The following is an 18832-nucleotide window of genomic DNA, read 5'->3' on the forward strand; positions in this document are numbered from 1 at the left end:
TTGGGTTAAAAACAACCTAACTTGGGTTACTTGGCAACCCAGCGATGGAGAAATATTGGACAAAACACATGCTGGTTTATTTTGACCCAGCTGGTTGGGTTGGATGTTTTTACCCAACATGCTGGGTTGTTTTATTTAGGTTATCTATTGTTTAAAAATTACTATATTGCTGCCTTAAAATGGGCTGATATTAAAAATCACATACAGAATTACTAGCGGCAATAGGTGAACATTTAAGCAAGAACACCCATAGACAAAAATAAAAGACATATTGAATGTATTTGAGGGAATACAGCACCGTTTACAATATTTCATACATTTAAACTTGTTTAACAAACATTATATCAATAAATATTTTACTCACGGCTTTATAAATGAAATAAAATGTATCCAAACCTTTATTTCGATGAAGAAGCTACGATAAAAGTTATAACCTGTTAGTAGATGAAAGTGCTGTATCTGCCTCAGATACAGTCGTTCTAATGACAGACAAAACACACAATTCGCTGGTCAACCAACTCCATTTGACTTTGATTTTCATAAAATGTTAAGTGTCTGGTAATGCCACAACTCTGATGAGGCAGTGTTCAATTATATTTCTAACCTTTTTCCTATATGTCAGTGCTTAGAGGTATGCCATTGGATTTTTTATATATCAAAACTGTGCCCCACAGTGATTTACGCCACTGCCACACCATATGGTTCTGAAACGCCACCACTGATTGAGAGTGCAGGGAACGAGAACGATGCAGCGAAATAAGAAGCTGATTGGAGGAAAACAGCAAAGAAAACACGAAGGACAGAGAGCGAGAGCCCAGAATCCTACATACATACTCCAATAAAGTCTGAAAGCAGATTTGGGTGTTGTTTTGTTCAGGCTTTGGTATGCATGTAATGGGATTGGATTTAATAATGCCAGCTAATGATACAGTCATCAAAGCCCAAAATGCCACATGCTGCTCGTGTTACTGAGTAAATCCAACTGCGCTGCACATGGATGCAGAATGTAGGCGTCATGTATTTCATGTGTCATTCAGCATCATTGAGATTTCAGGCATATTTCTGGACGCCATCATTAGTTGAACTATTAGGTGCAAGATATCAGAGATAAAATAATCCAAACTATTCTAAGGCCTGAAACATATACTACACAAGAGTGTTGACTCACACAATTCCAGCTACATGTGGAGTGTGTTGCATTAAAAAGGAAAATCTTGTTACTTAAAATAACAGGGATCCCACACAATTTGACTAATGAATTTCCATGACTTTTCCATTCAATATTGTTGTGCTCAGTAGATAATGGCTTTTAAAAATTGAAGAAGGGCGATATTTAAGTACTTAAGAAATAGAACATATACTATACCTTTCAAAAGTCTGGGCTCGGCTTAATGTTTTTGAGCACAGGTCTCTGCCTGCTATGATTTGATCCCAAAAAAGTTATAATATTGTGAAATACTATTGCAATTTAAAATAACTGCTTTATATTTTTATATGTTTTAAAATGTCATATATAACTGTGACAGCAAAGCTAAATTTTCAGCAGTCATTACTCCAGTCTTCAGTGCTTCCGTCATGATGCTTCAGAAATCATTCTCATAGCAAAGCTGAAAACAGCTATGATTTTTGAGGAAACTGAATTTACTTCCCAGGATACTTCGAATAGAAAGACAAACAGAACCACATTTATTCCAAATATAATTATTTATAACAACAGTACAAGGTGTCACTTTTGATCAATTTAAAGCATCCTCCTCGCAAAATAACTTTATTTTTTAAATTCTTACAGACCCCAAACTTGAACAGTAGTGTACAAGTCACAGAAAACCTGTAATTATATTTATACAAACAAATATTATATATATATATATATATATATATATATATATATATATATATATATATATATATATATATATATATTAGGGCTGTCAAATGATTAAAATTTTTAATCAAATTAATCAGAACTTTCAGTGGATTAATCATGATTAATCGCTATTTTCAATTACACCTGAATCCTAACCATTTTTTTTTTCTGAAATGCGTACCAAAAGATAAATAACAGGACACAGATACATAATTTTCATGTATTGATTCATCAATGTGGTTCTTTTTTTTTCTGAATTTCAAAAGTTTAACATTTACTTAGATCCAATTTACCTGAGCACTATATCAAACCATGCCATTTAACTACAGATAGTGTAAGAGTTTTAGGTGAACCAGTTTTTATATATAGCCACATATCTATGAAATAATGCATAGAGAAACTCGAAAGAATGAACTTAGAAACACAAACATGCGCCCTCTGCACTCTGGGCACTCTTGTTTTTAGGAGGTGTTCATTTGCTCTGCCACAATACTTTAGGATCGATATTTTCACGTTCTGAAGGCTTCAAGTGCCAGTTAAACCAAGTAAAAATGCAAATGCTTTTCCAAACAGCTGTAATTTTCGCTGCATTGCATGTAGGCGTTCTGCGCATGCGCAGTGTGTAACACAGGACGCTATAACAGGAAGAAGCTCCAGCGTATCAACTACCAAAGTCGTCTCTCTTTATCGAGCTTGGCATGAATGTATTTGAGAGTAACTGGAGGTAAAACCTTAAGCTTCTTCTGTGTTTTCGTCGCAGCGCTCGCCGCTGTTTTTTACTATCTTGAGAATTCAGAGATCGACGAGACTTTCCTGACCTAAATAATTTGTCACACTGCGCATGCGTGAAATGCGTTAAAAAATTTGACGTAATTAACGACAAACAACTAATTAACGTCGTTAACGCGCAATTTTTGACAGCCCTAATATATATATATATATATTCGATATTGACACATATCAATATAACTCATTAAAAAAACCCATTAAAAATCAATTTTAATGAAAGAAATGACCATGTTTTATAGGGATCTTGTAAATTTCAATGAATTTTCCAGGCCTGGAAATCACAATTGTAATACGTCCTGATATTTCCAGGTTTTTTTTATTACCGTGGAAGTTAAGCTGGTAGTTAAACTGGTGACATGCTTATAGCAAGCTACCTTAATAATAATACATAGGCTTTAACTGGACAGGTACCACCACAGTAACACTCATACAATGCGACCGTATGCTTGCAATGTGCTGGCTGAGCATTTGCATCCCCGCACTTGCGTTGCAAATGTTTCTGGCTTAAGCTTTCAGCTTGGCATTAATATTTTTTGTTGTCTCTGAGCTCTCCTGGCCCTCTGAGAACAGCCCTGCAGACACGAGCGCACCAGGTCCCAGCTGATCTCTGCAGCTGCCCGGCCGCTCGCCTGACCCCCTCCACACAGAGGCCCGGGCCTGGGGAAGCCAAGGCAAGGGCGAATGACGGGTGGCTGGATAGATGCGTAGATGTAGGGAAGGGAGGAGGGGCGTTGTCGGAGGAAGCAGCGAAGGAGAGGGATTTGTGGCCTTTCAGACCGACTTGGGCTCTTCATGCTTGGTTGAGCGCAGTAACAGATAAGCGCACCCTGGAGCACTGCATAATGACCAGCTACATCCACTACACTTCACACTAGTGCCACCAGACTCCCACACCCCTACAGATGTTCGCTCTGAGCCTGTGTCAGCGCACATCGCTTCCAGCATCTTAAACACTCCTGTGTGTGAGCGGCTAAAGTTGAGGCTGCTCAAATGTCATGAACAGTGCCTTGTTAAACTATTCACAACCTTGACTAATTCACAAGGGCGGGTCACACAGGACATCCTGTTGCATTCAAAAACAGCCAGATGCAGTGCAGTGACAGTCCAGTGCTTTTAAAAAACTGTAACTTGACACAGCAATTTAAAATCAGCACTCATGTTGTGAGATGCTGAAAACAGTGAGTTGCGCTGTGACTCAAAGACATCTTTCTAGTCATGGACAAATTAATAGATCAATTATCAAAATAATCATTAGCAGCAGCTGTATTTATATAGGTCAACTATTTAGACCACCGTGTGAACAGTCTAGTTAGAGCCACTTAAAACAGGTGTTTTAGCATTAAACAAACTAGACAAACCACATTTGACCACTGCGCCACATAATGCTGCTTTTTCAATGTATTTTAAGATGTCATGTCCAGGTTTTTTGAAGAACTGATAATAGCATGTGCTTAGAGGTGGTGTCTTGAAATGTTTCTAAAATTTAAGGACTTAATTCTTTTAATGAAATACAGTTTAGCAAGGATGCATACAATTCATCAAAAGTGACAGTAAAGACTTTTATTATGTTACAACAGATTATTTCAAATAAATGCTGTTCTCTTATTCATCAGCTCCAGCAAAGTCTGGTGTAATGGCTGCTGAAAATTCAGCTTAAATATATTAAAACAGAAAACAGTGTTTTAATGATATATTTCATAATATTACTGTTTATATGTTTAGATTTTTTTTTATACTTTCTGGAATTTTTTTTTTACCAAATAAATACAGTCTTGGTAATAGGGTTGGGTATCGATTGGGTTTTATTCGATACTGGTGCCATTTCAATACTTTTAAAATGGTACCGGTGCTAAAACGGTGCCTAAATCGATACTTCTATAAAAATAAATAAATAAAAAAGCCTAAAAAGGATAACATTAAAGAACATTAAAAAGATTTAAAATAAATCCATAGCTTTCACCTTGGATGCTCTCATTTCCCAGGTTGTGCTTCCCTTTCTCTAAGGCTAATAAATGTATTTCACAATCTGGGTCATTATGTAATACAAAAGCACACATAATATTTCTACTGTATCTCTGTCAATCACTCTGATATTTAGTTAAGATGAGTGCTGTCTGTCACGGTCTTTAATCAGTCCTGTGAATTACTGTATGCTTATTCTTTATAAAGTTGCAACAATGTTGTTTGTAAAGTACAGTCTTTGGCACACTTAGGCACCCCAAAAAGGTTTTTAAGCCAGTTATTTATATCTTTTGCTGTAGTATGTCGGTAGGAAATATCAGTTTACATTTCCAAACATTCATTTTGCCATCCATTTTAATAATAATCTAGTGAGATTGTTGAATGCACAAGCATTCTGACAAACAGACAGTCATGTATGTATAAAGTATGTATAATTAAATTAAATGAAGTATATTTAAATAAGTGTAATTAAAGTATGCATTCATATATGTTAAGGGCTAAGTTAGATTTTCACTGGAGGAAACTTTACAGTAGATGAGAAACCGATTGCTCCCTCGTGACCTTTTGTAAACTGTAGGCTATTTATGACAAAGAACTGCACAGATTCAGATATTCTAACAATCTATCGATAAACACACACCTCGTGTCCTCTGTTTGTGATTTGCACTGCTACGCCGTGGTCTGTGGATTGAAGAGCAGTGAAAGACTGGGAGGAGACAGGTCTGCTGCCGTTTTTATATGAAATTTTTCGCGAATTTGTGTACAGTTTATGGAGCTAAATGCTATAGCCCCGCTAAAAAGCCTAGCGACGCCCGTGCTTCTTCTGTACATTTCGGAGAACCAGGACAAATATTTCAATTGACCGTTCAGCCATTTAAGAGGCACCGAAATCTGCGTTCTGATTCGGTTCGGTGCATACCGATTCCATAGGTACCAGTGCCATATTGGTACCGGATTTCGGTACCCAACCCTACTTGGTAAGCATTGGAGACGCTAATTAAAAAAATATATATTACTGACTCAAAACTTTTGAATGGAAGTGTATGTAAACAAAAAGGAGGTTCATTCATTTCATTATGCATAATTGGAGGTTTAGGGGGAAGACAGACATGTTTAATAGGGTGCATTAGTGAGCAGAGAGAGGAAAGATCAAATGGAAGTACTGTATATACAGGGAGGCGGTAGTGAGAGAGAGGGAGAGGGAGAGAGGGGGAGAGAGAGAGAGAGAGAGAGAGAGAGAGAGAGAGAGAGAGAGAGAGAGAGAGAGAGAGAGAGAGAGAGAGAGAGAGAGAGAGAGAGGGAGAGAGAGAGAGTTCTCTTATGCACCTGTGGCCCTGCTGTGTTGTGAAGCTGCTCTGCGGGATCGTGCACCTGAGCAGCACCTGGTTACAATCAGAGAGTGCCAGCCAGAGGAGCGGCCCTCAGAGACCCCACACATACACCTGCCTCTACCGCTACACACCAGGGAACCAGAGCACAGCGTATAGCCTCATGCTCAACATAAAGGAATAATTAAAAAGCAAATAAATCAATTATATGCAGCTTGATATATGTACAAATTAACAGAGCACTCTTTTCTTTCCCTCAGCTGAACAAAAGGATAGCGAGATGCATCTTGGCATCTCTGTGCTGCTCCTCTTGTGCACAAAGAAAAAAGAAGACAAAAAAACACAACTGGCTACAAAACGCTGTGCACTCTTTGCATTGTCACTAAATGACTGCATAATTTCATTTCCTGGAAAGCCATTAGGTTTCATCAAAGGAGATGAGAAACAGATGAGAACAGTTCTCTTGTGCATGGAGAATTCATTTAGTTGCACGGCATGCATGGGAGCTCCACGCTAACACCACAAGCACTGCAGGCAGAAAGTTGGGATGCAAATTTCAGAAATTAGTGTGTCGTTCTGCAATTATTTTACACAGGGCGTAAGCGCACCAAGATTAAATGACTGCAAACCACCTGTGACACTCAAAAACAGTGCGCTACTCCAAGCATGCAGCCAAAACTGCAGTATATAGAGTGATATGGACAGAATATATATTTCCATTTCCTGCTGAAGGATATGGCCTTGCTAAGAGTTGTATTGTAGTTTTAGACTCACAAACTTTTAAAAGTTTGAGACTGTGCTGAAATTACTGATTCTCTGGCCCTCATTCAAAAATGTATCAAACAGGGGCGAACTTGAATTTACTAAACAAATAAAATACTAAGAAACTAAAATAAACGAATTGTAAACACTACTAGTGAATGTAGGCATCACAACATCATAATGTACATAATGTCATTTTGATATTAGCCAAAGATTACATTTAAAATGATTAATAATGTCATTTCTGAAGTATCATGTGACACTGAAGACTGGAGTGATGGTTGCTGAACAATCAGCTAAGTCATCACAGGAATAAATAACATTTCAAAATGTATTCAAACAGTAAACAGCTTTTTTAAACTGTAATAATATTTCAAAATATTAGATTTTATTGTAATTTGAATCAAATAAATGCCGCCTCAGTGATCAATAAAATCTTACTAACCCTTAAACAAAATCTGGCTGTGTAAATTGTAATATGTAATGTAATATAATATATTGGTTAAGTAATACTAAAATAAAACAATGCATGATCACCAAATTTAATTACGGAAATTAAACCATTTATTTTACACAATATTTGCTATTTGCTAAAAATATCGGAATCAAGCATCAAGTTATTTAAAGGTCAGAGTTATTGTTGTGTGATATCTATCACTGGTGAAGCGGAGAATGTGAGATGTTTGCTTTCTGAGGGCCAGAACAACAGCAACACATGAACAATATCTACTGCCCTCTTTATACAACGCTCCTGGGAAAGGAGTGTTTAGGTGCGACAAGGGTGAGAGGTGTCTTTTTCTCGGGGGAAGAGACGGGGATAGAGACTTGACCCGGGGGAGCGCTGGTGAACCTTTTAATGTCCCAGGCCAGGAACACAAGCTCCTGGGTTACATTAGATTTTATGTAGCAGGCGATATCACACGTGTGCAATCACTAGAAGTGTCTTCTGAGATCAGCTCTGAATAACACAGCTTAATATAGATGTGTACAGAAGGCCTGAACCCAGCAGAAGAAATCCAAGTCTTACGAATCATTTCAGTAGTGAACGGGGGTGTGTGTGTGTGTGAATGTGCGTGTGTTCATGCTGCTAATAATTAGCAGATTATATTTAATAGAACAGAGAGGATGTGCGGTAGGCCACAGGAATGTGAGTGCATCCACAAGCCAGTCAGCATTGTTAAAAATATAGACAGGCACATGGATTGAAATGCTGGCGAGTGACAAATACACGGTCACATGCTCAAATACACACACACACACACAGACTCGCTTATGGTTATTAAATCAAACGGACTAATCTAAACCAGCTGAAATCTTTTATGAGTGGCTTGCGGAAGAACAGAACAGTAAAAAGAGAGAATTTCTCAGATACAAGGAAGCCCAGAAATGTCCTCGTAATATCTTTTGTCTCTCTTTGATGCTCAGCCATCAGTGTGACTCAAAGCAGAGATCCAGAATTCCACAATGAGATGGTAACTACAGTGACTTCATCAGACATCATCTTCTCTCTCATCTCTTCAGAGAGTGTGTGAAGTCAAAAATTCAATACATATCATCCTGAAAATAAAACCAGGAGGTTTTATGAAAAAATAAATCAGTAAAAAAGAAACTAAAACTAAGAGTAGCAGAAGGATGTTTGACTCATCCTGAGGTTAAGTCAGATCTTTATTAAAGGGGTCATATGATGCTTTTTTAAAGAGCTTTTTTTCTGTGTTCGGTGTAACAGAATATGTTGACATTGTTTAAACATTGTTAAAACACATTCTTTTTTAAATGCTGTACATTACTGTAGGTCCTCTATGCCCCGCCTCTCTCAAACTTGTCGTTTTCTACAAAGCCCCTCCTTCTGACAAGCGCAGTCTGCTCTGATTGGCCAACTGACCCAGTGCATTGTGATTGACTGAATGCTGCAAGTACTCGTTGGAAAAGTAATGCCCCTTTCCATAATCTTCATCTTTCAGACAGTTAATAATGTCCTTAGTTTTATCATCAGTTCAAGACCAAAAGAGGGAGAGTCTCGTGAAAGACACAGTGATGAAGCTTGTATGTGTTTGCAGTACACAAGCCACAGACTGTTAAGACTCCACTGCGTGACCTGGTCTCTCTCTCTCTCTCTCTCTCTCTCTCTCTCACACAAATACATAATGCACAAAAATCAGCATTTGAACCTTCAATAGCAAACTAATGCCAAAACATACTTGCAGTAGCTGATTCAGAAGCGCCAGATTGTTGTAGCAAAGTCAGAATAACCTCCTCTCCTAGGTTCACGAAACGGTTGTCCATAAAATGCGTTGCTGTTCTGTTATATAATCTTAAAGATTCCTAAATAAATCTACTCTCTGAAGGCCAAATAAAGAGCTTTTGCTTTCGACTAGATACACACAGCATCTCCCTGACATGGCTGCTTCAACACTAACTGCGGTTACTGAAACCATGCCTTCTTTCTTTGCGTGAATATTTGGGCGACATTACGCAAATATTTCCACATAGTGACAGACGTGTGTCAATGCATCATATGACCCCTTTAAGAGTCATTGAATGCTAAAGGTCACTGATGACTTTTTCCACATTTTCTGTGCTGATTTGGAGGGAAAACGAGCAGATTCATCTTAACAGATTTAAAGTCACATTGAAAGGGAAGTAGCAAAAAAAAAAAAAAAAAGGTCCTTCTTCCATGTTCTAAGGTGATAAACCAGTAGTAGAGCTGCCACTTGCTATTTCGGCTAAACAAATTTCACATATTACCACTTTAGCATGCTTTTACAGTTTTAGGACATTATGAAGTACGTCCACACTGCTGAAATGTTTACCTGTTGTGACTTATCAACATTTTGTGAACAAAATATATGCTGACACGGTACAATCACGGTCACTATTTTGATCAATGGTTTACACTATAATTTTGATTTTGACAGCATTAAAAAACAAATTAGTCTAAATGTGAATGCAAAGAGGAGAACTGTATGAATCACAGCAACAAATTCTGCCGATTTCCATGCAGTTTCACAGCCACAGATTTTGTTTGGCCCTGCTGATGACTATTTAACACAGTGCTTTCGGGAAAGAAGTTCACCGGAAATGAGCGTGACCCCAAAGTCCACACTAAACTCCATCAGAGGTGAGCGTTTTGCCAGGAAACAAAGCTTCCTGAAAACATGTATGTGCATTACTCAAATCAAGTTTCCCTTGAGCTGGAAAGCAACAAGTTTCACCTTAGATTCACCTGATAGCAGCGGTTTATTTTTTTTATTTTTTTCCATTGAGCATTCAATTTAAAACTCATGTAACCGTGTTTTGTTGTAGACCGTTTCATCAAGTCTAAAACCCAGCCGGCTCTATCTGTGCCAACTGTTACCCATGGAGTCTGGAATGTCAACAAAGTACTAAACTAATTTGTCTTTTGTGATGGTAATCTGTTTGACCAGTAAATACTGGCTGCGCTGAAGAAGCAGGATTCTCTATGTGCATGCAGATTTCTTCTTAATCTAAAGCTGCATTAAGCCTTATTAAATATTGCAGTATGGAACACACTCCAGCCTCACATTACAAACAGACATGCACACAAGCAAGCACGAGATGCGCTCTAGGGCTGACTGATTAATGTTATTTCAGTTGATTATAGGGTTAAACTGTGCTACAAATTATGTTTAGGTTTCTGAAAATGGATCAGAAATAGTTTATGCTTTGCAGAACTGAAGGTTTGTGATTACAAATTACTCGATGTCATCGGATGCAGCATCGGAGGATTGTGTACAGCACAGGACAGTTTTAGCCGTCACAGTGTGGATGCCACGTGCAGGCAGAAAGACGAGGAGGATGCTGGGTAAGAGGATTGAAACAGGGCACCGGCACGTGCGGCACAGACCGACTGACCTCTGACCTCGACACTCTCATGGGCTTTCTTCAAGCATACACACAGACACATGCTGAAACACACACTGCTACATTCATTCACACCTTACCCATGGGGTCTAAATGCTCCATATAGGAAGATGATGCAACAAAGAGAAATATCTATCCATTCAGAGACAAAGCTCAAAAGGTAATGTGCAGTAAAGGCGGACACGGATCACGTTCTGCTATTATCATCTGACAAGTAGCTCTACATAAGCTCAAATCCATTGCAAATGAAGCAGAAGAAGGGAGTGTGACCTTTCAAATGGATCGCCATTATTCAGAACAAGCAGTAGTTACTCTAATTCAAATGTTATGTCATTACCAGCCATCTGCCTAGCACTATAAACTGTACCAAGTTCATTATCATACACAATAGCTGACTCCACATAACCCCAAACTGATCTCAACATGTCATACTTCACTTAGAGAGAGCATGGAACCAGGCCCCAAAGGCATATTTAAGACTCCTAAATGAAGCATTTCAATTAAACCGCATAACGGGATAATGGTTTATGAAAGCAAATCAGTGGAATTTCTTATAATAACATTACAGACTAGCAAGGATGTATATTTGTTAAGATTATAGTTTAAATGAGGCTGGATTTTATGTATTATGTATGTGTCTGAATTAAAAAGTGAGGTTCAAGAAGGCTTTATCAGCCACAAACAGTTTGAAAATGTAAACAAACATCTAGCCAGACTACCATTTCTATTTCCTTCAAGAAAGTGGAGACCACTGGGATTTGTCTCGAGATAATCCACTTAGATTCCCATGGTTCCGTTTTTAAATGGCACAAGTAGTAAAAATAAAAAATAAAAAAAAATGGGTCACATAAAACCCACAAATAACTCACAAGCCAGGGTTCCCTCAGAAATGCCATTCGTGAGATGGTAATGCTTAATTGTATTATATTCACATTCGAGCTCTGCCTCATTCATTGGTGAGTAATAACCTTTCAGAGATGATTTAATGAGGTTGCTCTGGAATGGGTAATTCCATGTAAATCCCAGATATTATTGCTGAAATTCAATTTGATAAGACTCGGCTTCCTCGTCCAATCCCAGCAAGATAGCGCAGACAATTTAGCCGTGCAATCAGATTGTCCAATTCCCTGACACACCATTGTTCCAGATCATTTCCATATTTTGCTACTTATAGGCATAATTAGTGCTGCATCAACAGGACAGAGGAAAACCAAACATCCTCCCAACCTCCACCATGCACACACACACGCACGCACACACACACGCACACACACACAAATGCAGATCAATTGGTAGAGAGATAATATTTTGTTTCGGTGGGTTACGTGCAGTAGCACCCATCTGTGAACTTGCCACCTTACATGGCAACCGGTCTCCAGGGTGATGCTACACAGAGCAGCCTATAAAGCTGTCATGTGTGAACACATCACAATAGCAGCAGACAGAGAGACCTCAGATCTAACAACATCCATCAATCACGTTCAAGGGATAACCAGCCCATTGTGCCTCTAATCAAGCCACTTTCTCTGATAAATCTCTCAGAAAATGCCATTTTTTATCATTTTAATCACATTTTGAACAAAATACAAATAAAATGTACAATTTAAAGGCTTGATCACCTCGACTGTCATGAAACATAGTAAGAACAAATACCTTCATAAACAAATGACACCCTGCTTGTTAAGTAATAAAATTGTTGCATAAAATAACAATAATATACTGATTACAGATATGCTACTTTATGGAAAAAAGGGGCTATCTTTAAGAAAGACAGCACTAAGGAAAATAGGTATAGATACAGCAATAGAAGCAATATAATGTTCACTTCACAATGGTAGAATTATCCACAACATCAACATACAGAAATAACTGTGTGCAATTTTCACAATCTGCACTGCACGTCATCTTGACGCTGAATTATGTATTGTGCTTTGCTTCTGAGGAGTCAGCAAACACGCAGTAAAAAACAGGGGCCAAACAAGCACAAACTCACAAACTGATACAGGTGGAAAATTATTAGAAACATTTTTGGAAGCAAAAGAGGAAGTGGAGCACGTTAAGTAGAGTTTCACACACGTCTTCGGAAAGAGGAGTGAGATTTGAGAGAGTCCGTGGCTGAGGGCGTTTGTGTGTGTAAAATGATCTTTGGCCCATCTGTTTGTTTCACTACCACCTCCTGAAACCCCTCCTTCTCTCTCTCTCTCTCTCTCCCTTCCTTCCCTTCCCTTCTCACTCTCCCCTGTAGAAAATAATGCAGTGTGCTATTGGAAGAAGCCGGTGGCTTTTCTGTCAGCTAGCAGACAGTCTTTTGTGATGGAAAACTGTACTGATGGTGTGACTTCCACCCTGGGGGAGGGTCAACTTCTGAAGACAGTCATACCGCAGGACAGATGCTAAAGAAAAATGTACATACTATTGCATTATACTGTATATGATAATACAATAATTAATTATATATAAAATAAATAATGCATTTCTAATACTACATCATATATTATTTATTAGTCAGTGCTAATGTAATAAGTAATGAATGCATTAAAAAAAGACTGTGTGAATCATTCTTCGGTGAATCTGTCAGCGCAGTTACTGAATCTGACTCACTGAGCCAGTCATCATGACTTTCATGTCTGACTCAAAAATCAGGCATTATTATCTTTTATAATAAATAAAACTTAATCGTTTTGAAAATAACTTTTTTTCATCAAGGATGCACTACATAGTTTAAAAGTAAAGTGAAATGAAGTCAATGAAGACACTTACAATTTTACAAAATACTTCTATTTCAAATAGAAGCTGTTGTTTTGAAATTTCTATTCTAACATAAGTAATTTTAAAACAACATATTAGAAAGATTTCTGAAGGATTATGTGAAGACGGAAAACTCAGCTTTATCATCACAGGAAAAAATATTTTTTTATACAAAATATATTTTTAAAAAACAATTTATTTGTAAAAGATTTTAAGTCTTTTGTAAAAAAAAAAAAATGTATCAAACAAATGCGGCTTTCATTAATAAAACATTTAAAACTCTTTCTGACCCCAAGCTTCTGAGTGGTACTGCATAGAATTATCTACTTGTTTATTATCTTTTACAATAACAATTACAATACATAAATATATCAGTGTGCAAATACACAACATCCTCACCCATCTCTGCCCCTTCCTGTGGTGACTGCCTTCAGAGAGAAGAGCCTGATCAGTCCACACATCGCTAAACAGATTGATGACAGAAAGACGGGTGTGAAAGAGAGACAGGGTCAGAATCACCTTGGATACTCACCCATTGTGCTGGAGCTCATGAAAGGTGTTGGGGACAATCCTTCATGGGACACTAATCGACTGTCACTCAAGTGATCAGCATAATGAGTGCTGTCTCCAAACCCCTGGGGGAAAGAGATCACAGCATTAAACACATTATTAGCTGGACCTGCTAATTGAGTGCGATGACACTCTTCTAATTACTGAGGGAAAAGAGGGGAGCGCGACTGGTCAACTGTCCCCCGAAACCATCGATATTTCTCCATTCTCCTCATTAAAAAACACTTTCTTCAAAGTCTTTGATGAATTTCATTAAAAGGGCAAACAAAGCCCTGAAGAGAAGATAGCGCTTGTGCTGTGATTGTGTAATTGTAATAAAGTTAATGGGGCATAAAACAACAACAAAAGAAGCGATTTGCATTCATCAACTAAATTCATGTCACATTAAAACCGGTTGTTGGATTCCATTGCTCTTGAGCTCATGCCCATTCCTGGGGATCTAACAATATTTCTGACATTTCTTTTTTCGTGTTCCAAGCGAAGAGTAACAATTGAATCCACTGTGTTTTGCTTACTAAGATCACAACTAGCGAACCTTTTGAGAGATGCTTCTAGACGTTTCTAGCTCGGATGTAAATGCCATTGCTAGGAAACATTTTTGCTTTGTGTGGCAATCCTACTTTTTGTCACTCTTCATTCATGATAACATTTCTATGTGGTATTTTGTTAAAAAATAAAAATGGAAATGTGCTAGACCGGTAAGGATTTGTGGGCATGCAAAGCGGTGGTACGACACATCAGAAATGATGAAGTGAAGCGTTTACTAGAGCTCGACACCGATCATGTCTTTATGCCAAAAGCCTGCTTGTACTTAAAAAGTGGAATAAATAAGTCAGGTTTTTTCCTTGACAGCTGAGGTCTGCCCTTTCATGACCGTTATCAGCTTTGGGGGGCTTAGGTCTAAATATCGGTCACAGTATGGGCCTTTAAAACTCAAGAGTCACCCCAATAAAAGATACTTTGTGGCTGTGTTAATCCTGGAGCCGGGGAAAATCCGACTGGCGCTACAGTCAAATGACTCAAAACTCTCTTCTGAGGGGTCTACAGCTGCCGCTGGCCATTACTCTGGGCTTTTCCTGCTCCACTTTCAACAAAAAAAATCTATATATCGCAGACTATCACTACCCACATTTTTTTTCTGTTTACCAAAAGGGATGGCGATCGAGTCATTTCAAAAGCGATGGAGTGTTGCGCGTGGGGCAGAATCGATGCGGAGAGGTTCCCTACCGTGCTCCTGCCGTTTGTGTTAATAATGACTTCTCTCTGAAGAGAACCGGTGGGGGGGGGGGGGGGGGGGGGCAGGAGAAAAACAAGCACCCTAACTGCACTGTCCTCCCCAGATATTTGGTAAGTATGATTTAGTAAGCTTTCCGACTGAGGGTAGAGCACAGATGCAGGCACATGTATGCTCTAATGTAATTATAGGGATAGTTCAACTAAAACAAAAATTCTGTCATTAATTGCTAAACTTCATGTCGTCCAAAACCTATAGGACTTTTGTTAATGGGAACAAAAAGGTAGATATTTTTACTTGAGAAATTTCTGTCCAACCACTTAAAAGTCCTTTCAAACTAAACTTTCAAGCTTCAAAAAGTTACTAGTAAAAGTTAAAAGTAAAACTGAATGGTTTAATTCATGTCTTCTTCACAGGGAAGCACGCTTCCACCACTGAATAAAAAATAAAACAAGGTAACTGCAACTTTTAATCTCACAATTCTGGCTTGTTATTTTTGCAATTTGAGTTCACATCTCGCAATTCAGACTTTTTTTTTCCAGAATTGTGTGATATAAAGTCAGAATTGCGGGATATGACAATTTTGCATTTGTCACACAATTCTAAGAAAAAATAAATCTCAATTGCGAGATTAAAAAAAAGTCTCAATTACCTTTTTTTATAAAAAATTTTTTTATTCATTGGCAAAAATGCTATTCCATATATTCACCTTACGTTATAAACAGATTTAATTTAAGCTTTTATGCATTTGCGTGGCATGTTTAAACAAATCTCACTGGTTCCTGAAGTTCAATAATGCTTATGGGTTTGAAGCGACACAAGGGTGATTAAATGATGACAGAATTTCCATTTTATGATAAAATATAACACTCTTTATCATCCATATTTTCCTTCCGGGCCTTTTGAGTCTGCTCTTTGAATGTCAGAAAAGTACAGTGGATGGGAAGCTGAGATGATGCTGAGACCATTAGATCATCAATCATGCTGCCTTGTGATCTCAGAATGCGCTGCTTGTTGCTCATACCCTCGCTGTCAGCGGCAAATGTTTAGTCTGGTCTAAAGAACTGCCATGTTGCTGCTTATGCATGCAAACCGGCACTCTGTTCCAAGAAAACATCTCTCAGATGCTCCTTCGCATCCCAGGTGAATGCCCTGGTCCCATTTTAAGGTGTTGGGGATGGGTGATAGTGGCATGATGGACGGGAGCAAGGCACTATGGGACAGCAGGGTGCGCGGCAGAGGTGGTGCATGCGGGTTTGCTGTCAGATGGGAGCCCTGAAGCCACGGCTGCCCAGGATGTGATGCCTGGCTGTGGGCCAAGGTCAGCTAGCCAGGGCTCCTGTCTGTTCACAGTCCACTAATCACACATGTGCAGATAGGGAGAAGAAGAGAGAAAGTCGCTCTTGTGAAAAAGAGCCTGCTTAAAATGGTTCACAGTTTCCATGTGAGAGAACAAGTGAAACATTAGTCGATAGTATCCCATGCTCTGTGCAGGTAACACAGAAATACAGAAAAGCCATAGCCCCTTTTTAGTTATCTGATAGGAGATCTGTGTGTAGCAAGACTGCGAAAAAGTAACGTGATGGATGAAGACACTGCTTAAATCTAGCAGGTACTTCACAGCATCCGGCTGCAGCTCTGCTAAAGCTCTTGTGGCTTTTTAAGGGTAAACCACAAAAGACTGAACTAGATTCTCACGATAAGATCAAACCTCAGACAGTAGCTTCCTAACTTTGTTGCTGGCCATAAGCAATGGACACTGCTGCGATCCAATTAATATCAAGAAGTTTGAATAGTTACTTGTAAGTGTACAGGCTGGAATGCACTACACAACTTTTAAAACCTTTAAAAACGTAATATTGTGAAATGGCAAAGCTGAATTTTCAGCATAATTAACTTCTAAACAGTGGTGTATGTAATTAATAGAGGTTGACCGATATATTGGTTTTGAGGATTGTCACCGATAGTTGATTGCTGGAACAATTGGTTATCTGCAAGTTTTCCAGGTTGTGCCTATTGCTGGAGCGGCGGAGAAGGGTCTGTTTTCATTATACAGTGCGAGAGCGGCCTCTATATTCGCCCGAATCATTGTTAATGTACATAATGAATTGTATATTGAGCATTTCCATTGAAATGTTTGTCTTTCTGTGGCTCTAATAAAGTCTGTATGCTTAATTTATAGAGCTGTAATATAGATCTCTCTTTCCGTTTGCTTCATAACTTCAAGCTTATCTATGCCTCATTGTTCATTCTTGAAGTAAACTTGTGTCCGTTTTAGCATCGTATCACATGCACAGAACTGTAAATGTATTCAAAGCAACCGGTCAAAATAAAATTCCAGGTTTGAAGTCTATTGTTCAGTAGAATTTACATAGCCTACTACTAAATTGAAACATTATTTTTTAAGGAATAATCACACAACATTTCTACAATGTTTTAATTTTAATAGTAAATCTCCTTCGTTTGCCAAAAAAAAGTTTTCTTAATTTTCAGTAATTAAAAGATTATATTATATTTAATCTTTATTACTAATAAACTTTAAATGTAACTATTAAAAAGGAGTGGAGAAAATTTTAAATGGAAAAAACTAAATATGATGTCTTCACAGACATTTTCAACATCTCACTTAGTCAGGCTGTTGTTCCCACATGTTTTAAAACTACCACCATCGTTCCAGTTCCGAAGAAGCCATCTCCATCCTGCTTCAATGACTACCGTCCTGTTGCACTTACTCCCATTCTCAAGAAGTGCTTTTAACGGCTAATCATGCACCACATCAAGTCTGCCCCCCCCCCTCCATGGACCCCTTCCAGTTTGCATATCGGTCCAACCGGTCGACCAGTGATGCCATTGACACTACCCTCCACTCAGCACTCACACATCTAGACAAAAAGGACTCATACGTCAGAATGCTGTTCATGGATTCAGTTCAGCATTCAACACAATTACCCCTCAACAGCTCATTTACAAACTGGTCCAGCTGGGGCTCATCACTTCACTGTGCAACTGGCTGTTGGTCTTTCTGACTGGAAGACCTCAGGCAGTACGGGTCGGCAATAACACATCCAGAACCATCACACTGAACACTGGGGCCCCCCAAGGATGTCTGCTGAGCCCCCTCCTCTTCACTCTGCTGACCCACGACTGCGCACAGTCACACAACTCCAACCTCTTCATTAAGTTTGAAGATGACATGACTGTGGTGGGTCTCATTAGCAACAAAGATGAGACTACAGGAGCCAGGAGTGCCGCCTGGCCAGATTGTGCAGTGACAACAATCTCTCTCTGAACGTGGAGAAAACAAAGGAGATTGTGGTTGACTTCAGGAGAGCACACACTCAGCATGTTCCTCTGACCATCAATGGTGCGACTGTGGAGAGAGAGTGAGCAGCACCAAGTTCCTGGGTGTGCACATCACAGAAGACCTCTCCTGGACTGAAAACACAGCAGCATCTTTTTCCTCCGCAAACTGAGAAAAGCCAGAGCCTCGCCCCCATCATGTACACCTTCTACAGAGGCACCATCGAGAGCATCCTGACCAGCTGCATCACTGTGTGGTATCGCGCCTGCAACGCATCCTGCCGAAAGACTCTGCAACGCATAGTGAGAGCAGCTGAGAAGATCATTGGTGTCTCTCTCCCCTCCCTCCAGAACATTTATGGAACCCGTCTCACTCGCAAAGCCCTCTGC

At 39.0% G+C, this 18832-nt stretch overlaps 1 protein-coding gene across 4 annotated transcripts in view; it reads right to left on the reverse strand.

The window, feature by feature from the left end:
• Window positions 1–18832, reverse strand: part of LOC128017753 (transcription factor 12) — a 109809-nt gene that overhangs the window by 57884 nt on the left and 33093 nt on the right. For 3 of the 4 annotated variants that reach the window (XM_052603241.1, XM_052603240.1, XM_052603242.1), the window contains one exon: window positions 13871–13973. In XM_052603241.1, coding sequence (XP_052459201.1) covers window positions 13871–13973 — 103 coding nt within the window. Of the gene's footprint in view, window positions 1–13737; window positions 13760–13870; window positions 13974–18832 lie in introns of those variants that run through there. The other variant, XM_052603243.1, reaches the window with a different exon arrangement.

The sequence above is a fragment of the Carassius gibelio genome, chromosome A7 (genome assembly GCF_023724105.1).
Source record: "Carassius gibelio isolate Cgi1373 ecotype wild population from Czech Republic chromosome A7, carGib1.2-hapl.c, whole genome shotgun sequence".
NCBI lineage: Eukaryota > Metazoa > Chordata > Actinopteri > Cypriniformes > Cyprinidae > Carassius > Carassius gibelio.